General features: G+C 45.2%; 1 protein-coding gene across 1 annotated transcript; it reads right to left on the bottom strand.

Annotated features, from left to right (window-relative positions):
* Positions 1-2,443: 2,443 nt before the first annotated feature.
* LOC127922636 (uncharacterized) lies at positions 2,444-6,677 on the bottom strand (the record flags this gene model as incomplete). The annotated part of the gene is made up of 5 exons (XM_052506503.1): positions 6,580-6,677; positions 4,222-4,411; positions 3,536-3,743; positions 2,816-2,855; positions 2,444-2,638 (listed from the first exon to the last, which is right to left on the bottom strand). Coding segments are annotated over exons 1-5 (671 nt in total), but the record flags the coding sequence as incomplete, so codon positions are not given.
* Positions 6,678-13,529: the final 6,852 nt, after the last annotated feature.

Below are 13,529 nucleotides of genomic sequence, written 5' to 3'. Positions count from 1 at the left end.
CTGTAATAAAGCCCTTTTGTGGGGGCCTATGCCCACCCAGGCCAACCCATGTCCACCCATGCCCACCCATGCCCACCCAGGCCAACCCATGTCCACCCATGCCCACCCATGCCCACCCAGGCCAACCCATGTCATGTGAAATCCATAGATTAGGGCCTAATTAATTGATTTCAATTTCCTTATACGAACTGTAACTCAGTCAAATCTTTGAAATTGTTGCATGTTGTGTTTACATTTTTGTTCAGGGTAGTATAAGACACATTTGTACAGGTACACTCTTAGAAAAAACCTTGACCCCTTTTTGTTTCAAGGTTAAACCCTTTTTGGTTCAAGGTTAAACCCTTTTTGCTCAAGGTTAAACCCTTTTTGCTCAAGGTTAAACCCTTTCTGTTCCAGTTAGAACCCTTTCCACAGAGGGTTCTATGTAGAACCCAAAAGGGTTATACCTGAAACCAAAAAATAGTTTAACCTTGAACCAAAAAGGGATCTCCTATGGGGACAGCCGAAGAAACCTTTTTTCTAAGAGTATATGAATACCAGACTTGTGATCTTGTAATGTGTTCTGTTCTCAGCTCCCTCCAGTCTGAAAGACATGACATATTATCATTATGAGAGTACTGGGCTTAATCTAAAGCCACCAGATGTCTCTGTCTAACATATAGAGCCAGCTCAGCTAGCTCTGTATAACACTGAGGTCAGTTGGAATACAGACAGTCCTGTAGACACAGCAGAAGCACACTGATTTACATTCCAAAGTAGACTCATCCACATGCTGACTTCTTGAGACGTCACATGTTATAGTGAGAGAGACAGAGAGAGAGAGAGAGAGAGAGCTCATAACTGCTGTAGAGAGGAAAGGTCTGGAGAAGTGAGCTCAGTCTCTTTCTTTCTGACTACTGTTCTCTTTCACTCTCTCTTATTTGTCTCTTTTCTGTCTGTCTGTCCGTTCATCTCGACCTTATGGTCTGGAGTCCATTAGCCACCAAACATACAGCACCAAGGTTGTGGACAAACCTCACATACCTGGTTACACCACAGGCACACACACACACACACACACACACACACACACACACACACACACACACACACACACACACACACACACACACACACACACACACACACACACACACACACACACACACACACACACACACACACACACACACACACACACACACACACACACACCAGAAATAGCTCCATCAAACAGGGCCAGCAGCTGTCTGTCTCTAACAGGCCATCTGAGACGGAGGCGATGATGTCATTGCGTCAATGAACTGCTGATCATCAAAATCTGGCAACCCCCCGTGATAAGGACCTCGGAGGAATCTGGCAACCCAGAGGGTCTTAAATCAGGGACTTAGTCTGGAGGGGCTGGTAGGGCATTTTTTAGTCTCCCTTGCTCTTAGTATTTTTATTATTAAAAGGCGGATTTCAAATCGGGGCTACCAATCTGTAACTATAGCCGTTTTCGTAACCACAATATACAGACAAGAATACATCAAATGTTACATATATGAGTGTGTTACATGTCAAAAGAAAATATACTTTTTCCAAAAAGTGTGATGGTGCATACTGCTCTTTGGTTGGGCTTATTAGTAGGACAGTAATCTCTGAAACTCAGAATTTAAATCTTGCGTGATTGCATCAGATTCTTGATACTAGTTATGAGACGTCCGTCTGTCCACCAGAGATTAGTAGGACACAAATAACACACATACAAGAACACCAGCTGTACCCACGTTCAGTTCAAGTGTGGAAGGTCTAAATCATCAACTTGGCCAATCATCATTCTGCTGAGGGCCACAGTGCTGCTTATTCCACTTCACTCATCATATCCAACTCCCAAAACAGAGTCTCCCCCTGCTGTTTAAAGATTGTCATTACAATAAAGACACACACACACACAACCCACTAGTACAAACACTTAAAAATGTTCTATCAGAAATCAAGAGCATGTTGCAATTCAGCTAGCCAGATATCGTCAACAATAATCTAAGCAGCACAAGAGAGAGAGCCTCGCCCAACATAATGAATAATACTGTTGTGGTTACTGCTTTGACAATATTGTTGTACATGTATCATTGTGTTACAGTCTTGGCAAACAGCATATGTGTTGAATTGGAGGGCCTTGCCTCGGTTGTGGTAAAATTGATATCGGGGGGGGGTTCACAGCTGAATCTAAATAAAGCAGATACTGTCACTTCCTCTCTGGTGGAAGTTCACTGCTGGGACTCTACACTGCAGGGAAGCTAGCCTACTACCAAACTCCAACTCTCTGTCCTCAGAGATGGTCCTGTGCTCTACTCAAGTACTCTACTGCATAGTGACAGCTGTGACAGGGTCACATCCACATGCACCCACAATCACAGAGAGACACAGACACTCTGAAACACACACCGACACTCTCCTCTCTCTCTCTTTCTCACTCTCTCACCTTGCGCTGGACGGCCATCTTGCGCAGGAAGCTGAAGGTGCGTCCCAGAGGCCTTCCTGTCTTCTCCCCCTCTCCTCCCCGGGGGGAGCACCCCTCAGTCCCTCCGTCCTTCTCTCCTCCCTCCACCTCTCTCTCTCTTCGCCCAGCCGCTGCCTGTCTTCCTGCCTCCACAGCTCACCAAGCTCCTCATCCACACTGAGAAAGAGGTGAAGAGAAACATCCTTCCATAAATGGAGTTGGCGTTCCGCTTAGAGGAAAAGGTGTGTTACTATGGGGATGTGTATCAAAAAGCACTCAGTCACAGATGAGATAATGTGCTCTATAGGGTTGTGAGTGAACAACGGTAATCAAGAAGAGAGAGAGACAACTCACCTCTGTGTGGAACCCCCAAATACAGAGCCCAGGGAAGACTCTGTGAGACAGACAGACAGACAGACAGACAGACAGACACAAAGGAAACAAACTTAGTCATCCCATTATCTCAAAACTATCCATCCACACACACACACAGACACAGACACACACACACACACACACACACACACACACACACACACACACACACACACACACACACACACACACACACACACACACACACACACACACACACACACACACACACACACACAATCCCAGATAGATTGAAGTGCATCGCCTGAAAGTGACAAACCTCTGTCTGCTCTGCAGCTTCTTGGCAAACACAGCTAATCCAAATGATGGCTGAGACCAAGAGTTAAAAAACGCATGAAGGCAGACAAGGATGAAATAACAGAAGACAGTTGATTAAAGACCATCAAGGAGTGATTAAAACGATCTCTGCCGATGCCGTGGAATGAAAGGATGAATAGTGAACATGCAAAAGGTGAAATGAAGAGAGCGAGAGAGGAGATAGGAGAGCCTGAGAACACAGCGCTTTCTGTTCCGTGGCTAATGACAGCAGCAGCAGCCCACAGTGAGAACAAACACAGGAAGAAGGCTTCCGCATAGCTGCACACAGCTAGAAACACACACACACACACACTAATATCTGCCCTTCAAAACAGGAGAGTCCCCACACACACTCACAAATGAAGAGTCCTACTGTCCTACCTTGGTAGTGGCGTTGGGAGATGGAATTGGAGTTTGAGTAGGAGCGATGGCAAGGCTGATGATGGTGGTGGTTTTGTGAGTGTGTGTGAGGTGTCTGAGAGTGTGTATGAGTGTGTGCGTGGGTTGGAGGGTGGAGGTTGGCTTTGGGTAGCTGGCGCAGACTGGGACTGGCACACAGGGAGGGAGCGGAGGCACTGAAGCCCTGCAGCTGAGACGATAAGGGCCACAGTGTGTCAGAGAGAGAGATAGAGAGAGGGGAGAGAGCGAGCGAGAGACAGAGAGAGACAGAGATAAAGGGGAGAGAGCAAGAGAGAGGAGAGAGAAAGAGAGTGTATGAAAAGCTCATTCCATAATAAACAAAGACAAGAGCATCAGTGAGTGGCTGTATGTATTTGCAACAAAATAACCCAAGACGTGCTGCCACTGCTTGCACGAGACGTGTGCATGTGACTGTGTGTGTGTGTGTGTTACTGTCTGTGTTCTAAATAAGATTACTTTATCTCATTCATGTCAGCAAATTATATTTATCACACACACACACACACACACACACACACACACACACACACACACACACACACACACACACACACACACACACACACACACACACACACACACACACACGCCAGTCACAGGATAATTCATCTGAAGCTTCAATCCTGGCAGTCTGGACTAGGCCTCACCTCAAATGGGGAGAAGAGCTGGGTCTGGCAGCCCGCCTCCTCCTCTGTGAGTGACAGCAGGGAGCCCAGCTCCTGGCCATAGGTGGTGATGGGGGCTCGGCGAGGGTCCCGCCCCCCTCTGCTGAACCCCTCCAGGGCCCCAAGGAGTACCTGCTCCATCTCTTCTGTGTCGAAACCCTCCAGACTCACACTGGGGGAGAGGGTAGTGACACAGTAGAGTAGTTGAGTAAATAGGAGAGGAGTGGAGTAGAGGTCTAGTAAAGAAAGCAGCAGTCACTCATCCTGAGTGTGTGAGGCTGTAGCTTAGTGATTGACCCTCTTCTTGTTTTTGAGAGTACATTGTGTTGATGACCCGGCTTTATTTGCTGGCGGCTGCACTTATACTTCTGGTTTGTCTCTGAGCCCTCTCTCCCTCCCCCAAATTGTATCCTGTGTCCGTAAAATGTATATAGGTTCAGAACTTTTGTTAAACAGCACAGTTACAAATATAAGGCAAATAGAAATCAAACTAGATGGTCTTCAGAAATAGATGGGAGGGCTCGAGGGTAGCGGAAGGACAGGAGTAAAAACAAACAAAAGATAACCATTGTAAAATAAATGGTGTCCGTAACATTTACATAGTATGTAAACTAAGCAAAAAAAGAAATGTGCTCTCACTGTCAACTGCGTTTATTTTCAGCAAACTTAACACGAGTAAATATTTGTATGAACATAAGATTCAACAACTGAGACATAAACTGAACAATTCCCACAGACATGTGACTAACAGAAATGGAATAATGTGTCAATGAACAGAGGAGGGGTCAAAATCAAAAGCAACAGTCAGTATCTGGTGTGGCCACCAGCTGCATTAAGTACTGCAGTGCATCTCATCCTCATGGACAGCACCAGATTTGCTTGTTCTTGCTGTGAGTCGTTACCCCACTCTTCCACCAAGGCACCTGCACGTTCCTGGACATTTCTAGGGGAATGGCCCTCACCCTCTGATCCAACAGGTTCCAGACGTGCTCAATGGGAATGAGATCCGGGCTCTTTGCTAGCCATTGCAGAACACTGACATTTCTGTCTTGCAGGAAATCACGCACAGAACGAGCAGTATGGCTGGTGGCATTGTCATGCTGGAGGTTCATGTCAGCATGAGACAGCAGGAAGGGTACCACATGAGGGAGGAAGATGTCTTCCCCGCAACGCACAGCGTTGAGATTGCCTGCAATGACAACATGCTCAGTCCGATGATGCTGTGACACACCGACCCAGACCATGACGGACCCTCCACCACCAAATAAAAGTAGAAGTGTTCTTGTTAATTTGTTTACTCCAATCAGGGGAGGAGTGGTGGGGTTAGTGGTGGGGTTAGTGGTGGGGTTAGTGGTGGGGTTAGTGGTGGGGTTAGTGGTGGGGTTAGTGGTGGGGTTAGTGGTGGGGTTAGTGGTGGGGTTAGTGGTGGGGTTAGGGTTAGTGATTTTTAAAATTATATATATATATATTTTTACAAATCTAAATTGTTGCCAACATCTTGGATAAATGGGTGGAAAAAGAATGATAGATAAAGGATAGACAAAGACAGAGAGAGAGAGAGGGGAAAGAGAACATTGCCATGCCCAGTGAATTAGGAGCAGAAGAGATGAGCAAATAAGAGAGTAGGAGAGGGCCAGCTAAAACAGCACTGATAAGAACACCAGCAGTTAGAGCAGGAATGCCAGAGATAACAACAGCATTGACTATATGTGTGGGAAGTTATATACTGGTAGCACTGGTCTTAGATCAGCCATTCCCTAAAACAAATATTAGAACATAGCTATCATAATCCTACACAGTTCACTCCTAAATTCTCGCAGCCTTCCAGGAACATGGTTGAGTTGCAAGCTGTGAATTTAACTCAAATCACTATCTCACTCAAATCAAATCTAAATCAAAAATGTTTTGTCACATGCGCCGAATACAAGTGGTGTAGACTTTACTGTGAAATGCTTGCTTATGAGCCCTTAAGCAACAATGCAGTTTAATGTGTACATGAAGGCAGGGTAAAGTGACTAGTTATCAGGTTAGATAATAATAAGAGTAAAATAAAGAGTGGTAGCAGCAAATTGTGTCTAAGTTTGCGATAAAAGTCACTATTGAGCAAAGTTGGGTTGGAACTCGTAAGATGTTGCCCTTCTCCGTCGGCACCATCAACCTCTACCCTCGACACTGATGTGAAGTCAGTTTTGGGTTTCCCTTGCCCTAATGATAAAGGTTAGGATTTGAGGAAGGTAAGCTGATCCTAGATCTGTCTCTATGGGCAACTTGTAGTCTTGTACCTAAAGCGGGTTGTTGACCACTGGACTAGTAAGTATTGGTCGTTAGTGCGCCCTCTACCTGCGTTGCTGGTACTGCGGGGGGCAGCCATACATCATTGCTCCAGGCTGCCAGCTGTGCCTGCGGAGGTGGTCCAGATTGTGTGTGAGACAGTAGGAGGGGGGTCCGACGTAGGAGGGAGAGGAGGGAGGCGAGAGGCAAGGAGAGGAGGGTGGGGGGGCCGGACATGGGATGCAGCGACCTCCCAGATATGACGGGGAGCCTGGGAGACGAGGAGAGTGAGGAGGTGTGGGAGTCATCTGACGGAGAGGGGAAGGGAGAGGAAGGGTGAGAGAGAGAGAGGGGAAGGGAGAGGTATGGTGAGAGAGAGAGGGGAAGGGAGAGGAAGGGTGAGAGAGAGAGAGAGGGGAAGGGAGAGGTATGGTGAGAGAGAGAGGTATGGTGAGAGAGAGAGAGAGGGGAAGGGAGAGGAAGGGTGAGAGAGAGGAAGGGAGAGGAAGGGTGAGAGAGAGAGAGGGGAAGGGAGAGGTATGGTGAGAGAGAGAGAGGGGAAGGGAGAGGTATGGTGAGAGAGAGAGAGGGGGAAGGGAGAGGTATGGTGAGAGAGAGAGAGAGAAAGGGAGAGGTATGGTGAGAGAGAGAGAGAAAGGGAGAGGTATGGTGAGAGAGAGAGAGAGAGAGGGGTAGGGTGAGAGAGAGAGAGAGAGAGAGAGAGAGAGAGAGAGAGGAAGGAAGAGAGAGAGAGAGAGAGAGAGAGAGAGAGAGAGAGAGGAAGGGTGAGAGAGAGGAAGGGTGAGAGAGAGAGAGAGAGAGAGAGAGAGGAAGGGTGAGAGAGAGAGAGAGAGAGAGAGAGAAGGAAGTGAGAGAGAGAGAGAGAAGGGTGAGAGAGAGAGAGAGAGAGAGAGAGAGAGGAAGGGTGAGAGAGAGGAAGGGTGAGAGAGAGAGAGAGAGAGAGAGAGAGAGAGAGGAGAAAAGGGTGAGAGAGAGAGAGAGAGAGAGAGAGAGAGAGAGAGAGAGAGAGAGAGAGAGAGAGAGAGAGAGAGAGAGAGAGAGAGAGAGGAAGGGTGAGAGAGAGAGAGAGAGAGGAAGGGTGAGAGAGAGAGAGAGAGAGAGAGAGAGAGAGAGAGAGAGAGAGGAGAGAAGGGTGAGAGAGAGAGAGAGAGAGAGAGAGAGAGAGAGAGAGAGAGAGAGAGAGAGAGAGAGAGAGGAAGGGAGAGAGAGAGAGAGAGAGAGAGAGAGAGAGAGAGAGAGAGAGAGAGAGAGAGAGAGAGAGAGAGAGGAAGGGTGAGAGAGAGAGAGAGAGAGAGAGAAAGGTGAGAGAGAGAGAGAGAGAGAGAGAGAGAGAGAGAGAGAGAGAGAGAGGAAGGGTGAGAGAGAGAGAGAGAGAGAGAGAAGAGAGAGAGAGGGAAGGGTGAGAGAGAATGGACGGATGTTATGTAAAGGCCTTTATTCATACTTTCACTGCAATTTATTAGTTACAAAATACATCTCATGGCAGCTACAGAATCAACTATTAGATTATAATTACAATTTAGTACATGTTAGATTTTGAGGAAGAGTTAAAAAGTTGAAGTTGCTACTAAATTGTTAACTCACTATGTGGTTTGCATGTTGGACTTGTTATGCTGTCATGGAAACAACATGAGGCCACGTCAAAACAAAAGATACTGCAACTAGCGCACTTGAGAGAAGAGCTGAAACAAAATGCAGCCAAATCCTGTTTCAACCTTCTGTATTTTACAAGAACAATGTGAAACGTTTGATACATAGATGCCACACTCTCAATGACATCACTGTCCTAAACACCTGGAATGAGATTAAGAAGGATTAAGACCTAAAGATTTGTTAAGATGATCTGCATTTGGGAACCAAATGAATAGCAGTGTGTCAAATGCCTGGAACTGTTGCCTACTTCCTGATCTGTTTTATGATGTAATCATAACTACTTCTTTATTCTAGCTGAGCATAAACAAATACAAAATGGAATCCATACCATATGTATGAGAGTAGGACTGTGCTCAGAGCCCATTGAATAATGTAGTCACAGCAACCTCTAAAGGTGATGTCTTGTCAAGGTCATGGACGTCACAATCTATAGGCCTCCTTTTGATGACAGAACAATTAAACATTTAAATATTGAATCCTTACAGAGGGGTGGCAGCGTAGCCTAGTGGTTAGAGCGTTGGACTGGTAACCGGAAGGTTGCGAGTTCAAACCCCCGAGCTGACAAGGTACAAATCTGTCGTTCTGCCCCTGAACAGGCAGTTAACCCACTGTTTCCAGGCCGTCATTGAAAATAAGAATATGTTCTTAACTGACTTGCCTGGTTAAATAAAGGTCAAATAAAAAAAATTAAAAAAGAGTGGTGTGTGTGCTGCATGCTTTTGAGAGCAAGAGAGTAGGGAGGTTTATTATCTCCCAAGGAAATCATTGGTATATTTAATGAATTCCTTCAACCACATATCATGCTTCATGTAATGAGGTTTAGACAGACTCCAGCCCTGCATGGTACAGTATCGAACCACACCCGTGGTGTAAAGTACTTTTGGGGTACTTGTATAATATATAAAAATATTTATATTTTTTGACAACTTGTACATTTTCCCTATCACTCAAAAGTACTGGTTACATTTTGAATGTTTAGCAGGACAGGAAAATTGTCCAATTCACACACTTATCAAGAGAACATTCCTACTCATGCCTACTGCCTCTGGTCTGGCTGATTCACTAAACACAAATGTTTTGTTTGTAAATTGTCAGTGTTGAGTGTGCCCCTGGTTTTCCTTAAATACCCCAAAAACAAGAACATGTCTGGTTTGGTAAATATAAGGAATTAGAAATAATTTTTACAGTTGATACTTAAGTATTTATTAGCAATTACATTTACTTTTGATACCTAGGTATATTTAAAACCCAATACTTTTAGATTTTTACTCAAGTAGTATTTTACTGGGTGATTTTCACTTTTACTTGAGTCATTGTCTTTTACGGTATCTTTACTTTTAGTCAAGTATTACAATTGGGTACTTTTTCACCACTGCCCCACACAGAGGACAACCCTCACTGACACACTCACGAGAGGGCGGAGGTGTATGTTTCCTTATTAACGACTCATGGTGTAATTGTAACAACATACAGGAACTCAAGTCCTTCTGTTCACCTGACCTAGAATTCCTCACAATCAAATGCCGACCGTATTATCTCCCAAGGAAATCATTGGTTATTGTCACAGGCATGTATATCCCCCCTCAAGCAGATACCACGACGGCCCTCAAGAAACTTCACTGGACTTCATGCAAACTGGAAACCATATATCCTGAGGCTGCATTTACTGTAACTGGGGATTTTAACTGAGCAAATTTAAGAACAAGGCTACCTACATTCTATCAGCATATTGACTGTAGCACTCGCGCTAGAAAAACACAGGATCACTGCTACTCTAACTTCCACGATGCATACAAGGCCATCCCTTGCCCTCCCTTCGGCAAATCTGACCACAACTCCATTTTGCTCCTCCCTTCTTATAGGCAGAAACTCAAACAGGATGTACAGGTGCTAAAGACGATTTAACACTGGTCTGACCAATCGGAATCCACGCTTCAAGATTGTTTTGATTATGCGGACTGGGACATGTTCCGGGTAGCCTCAGAGATTAATATTGACGTAGTCGGTAAATGAGTTTATAAGGAAGTGTATATGAGATGTTGTACCTACCTACTGTGACTATTAAAACCTACCCTAACCAGAAACCGTGGATAGATGGCGGCGTTCGCGAAACACTGTAAGCGTGAACCACCAAATTAAACCACGGGAAGGTCACTGGGAATTTGGCCGAATACATACATTGTAGTTATTCCCTCCGCAAGGCAATCGAACAAGTGAAATGTCAGTAGAGAGACAAAGTGGTGTCGCAATTCAACGGCTCAGACATGAGACGCATGTGGCAGGGTCTACAGACAATCACAGACTACAAAGGGAAAACCAGCCATGTCGCGGACACCAACATCTTGCTTCCAGACAAGCTAAACACCTTCTTTGCCCGCTTTGAGGATAACACAGTGCCACCAACACGGCCCGCTACCAAGGACTGTGGGATCTGCTTCTCTGTGGCCGATGTGAGTAAGACATTTAAACGTGTTAACCCGCTGCTGACCAAGACGGCATCCCTAGCCACGTCCTCAGAGCATGCGCAGACCAGCTGGCTGGTGTGTTGACGAAGATACTCAATCTCTCCCTATCCCAGTCTGCTGTCTCCACATGCTTAAAGATGGCCATTATTGTTTCTGTACCCAAGAAGGCAAAGGTAACTTAACTAAATGACTATCGCCCCGTAGCACTCACTTCTGTCATCATGAAGTGTGTTGAGAGACTAGTGTCATGTCTTTACTATCATTAAATTGAAGACTTATAGTTTTTATCAAAGATTCTCTGTAATTAGTATTACGCGATCAACTGATTAATCATGTAACTGTAATTAACTAGGAAGTCGGGACACCAAGGAAAAATATTCAGATTACAAAGTTATCATTTCCTAAAATAACTTTTCAGATATTTTATCTGATAAATTAGTCTTCGGATTAATTAATTATTTACTTTACCTCACGTTAGTCTCATTCCAAACGTCGTAAATTGTTGGTTATCTGCACGAACCCAGTCTTCACTATGAGTCATCCATACATCAATTGTCTTAAATAATGTATTTATTACTAACTAAGTAATTCACAGAAATGCATAAACAAACAGTAAATATGGTTACAAGAAATGATAGGAGAATGTGCCCTAGTGGGCTAAACCGGCATGGTGGCTTGTTAGACAAAAGGGGAAGGGGGGGGACGACTAAGAAGTCACTACAGAGTGATAATTATAACAATTGAAATGCTAATCCTTTACACATGAACGTTCACTCATTCGGGAACAATTGCAATCAATATATATATGTACGCTCAGTGTGTCGTCTTGATCGCTGTTGGAGAGTTTAGTCCTCTCTCTCTGTCTTGGTTAGAGGGGATCGTTCAGAGTGACATTCATTCATTTGTTATAGAATGAATGTTTCGGCAGTTGTCGTTCTTCGCGTTCAATGATACCGAATTCCTAGCTGCAGACTAGTAATTAATATCAAAGACTTGTTCTTATTCTGTCGGTATCGATAGTCTAAGAGTTTAACCATGTGGTATGGTTAAAAGATTCAGCAATGGTCTACAACCTTTGTCCTCTCCTAATGGAGAAAACGGTCTGGTGATAATTTCTTGGGATTTATTCGGTATAATTTCTTGGGTTTTATTCGGAATTGTAGAAAAGGGGCTGTCCCAGGATGCCTGACCCTAACTGGGCTCAGGGGCGGTCCTCTGATTTTGTTCAAATCAAAAGGGAATTGGATTTTCCTTCATTAAACAGTCCAAAATCATATTACACAATTTTACAAACAGTATCATACTCACTCATTCATCTTATACAACAATTAGATGTAAACCTCACATCTGAGGCTATTATATAAACAGCGTTATGTTAATGTGGCCACACCGTCTCCCATGAGCTTCCCCAAGTTGTAACAAACGGACCAGTTCGTAGCTGGATTCTTCACCGATCTTTTATACTTTCTCCAGAACATGAAATATGTTTGTACCTCAAGTTCTGTGAGGTGGAAGAAATTCCTTTGTTCTCTATGAAAATGTACTCTGCCTCTTATACTGTGTGGCCATGTGGCAGGGTCTTCTCCTCAGGAATTTACGACCTCTCTCTGACCACAGCAGCCTAGTTGAAGGAGGCAAGGGGGAGGCAGGGAGAGGGGGCAGGCTATACCCAAAGAGGGCAACGTCATGACACGAGTCAAGGATCATATCACCTCCACCTTACCTGTCACTCTAGACCCACTTCAATTTGCCTAGTGCCCCAATAGTTCACAGACGATGCAATCGCCATTGCACTGCACACTGCCTTATCCCATCTGCACAAGAGGAATACCTATGTAAGAATGCTGTTCATTGACTATAGCTCAGCATTCAACACCATAGTACCCTCCATCATTAAGCTTGAGGCCCTGGGTCTCAACCCCACCCTCTGCAATTGGGTCCTGGACATCTTGATGGGAAACAACATCTCCACTTCGCTGATCTTCAACACTGGGGCCCCACAAAGGTGCGTGCTCAGCCCCCTCCTGTATTCCCTGTTCACCCATGACTGCGTGGCCATGCAATTCTCCAACTCAATCACCAAGTTAGCAGACGACACAACAGTAATAGGCTTGATTACCAACAATGACGAGACAGCCTACAGGGAGGAGGTGAGGGCACTCAGAGTGTGGTGTCAGGAAAACAACTTCTCACTCAACGTCAACAAAACAAAAGGAGATGATCGTGGGCTTCAAGAAAAAAGCAGAGGGAGCACCCTCCGATCCACACCGACGGGACAGCAGTGGAGAAGTTAAGTTCCTCGGCGTACACATCACGGACAAACTGTAAATGGTCCACCCACACAGATCGTGTGGAGGAGAAGGCGCAACAGCACCTCTTCAACCTCAGGAGGCTGAAGAAATGTGGCTTGTCACCTAAAATCCTCACAAACTTTTACAGCTGCACAATTGAGAGCATCCTGTCGGGCTGTATCGACGCCTGGTACAGCAACTGCACCGCTCACAATCACAGGGCTCTCCAGAGGGTGGTGCGGTCTGCACAACGCATCACCGGAGGCAAACTACCTGCCCTCCATGACACCTATTGCATCCGATGTCACAGGAAGGCCAAAAAGATCATCAAGGACAACAACCACCCGAGCCACTCCCTGTTCACCCCGCTACCATCCAGAAGGCGAGGTCAGTACAGGTGCATCAAAGCTGGGGCCGAGAGGCTAAAAAACAGCTTCTATCTCAAGGCCATCAGGCTGTTAAACAGCCTTTACTAACACAGAGAGGCTGTTGCCTACAGACTTGAAATCATTGGCCACTTTAATAAATAGATCACTAGTCACTTTAATAATGTTTACATATCTTGCATTACTCATCTCATATGTATATA

Source organism: Oncorhynchus keta, unplaced genomic scaffold, assembly GCF_023373465.1.
Source record: "Oncorhynchus keta strain PuntledgeMale-10-30-2019 unplaced genomic scaffold, Oket_V2 Un_contig_26499_pilon_pilon, whole genome shotgun sequence".
In the NCBI taxonomy this organism is placed as follows: domain Eukaryota; kingdom Metazoa; phylum Chordata; class Actinopteri; order Salmoniformes; family Salmonidae; genus Oncorhynchus; species Oncorhynchus keta.
This window is presented reverse-complemented; position numbering and strand designations above follow the sequence as displayed.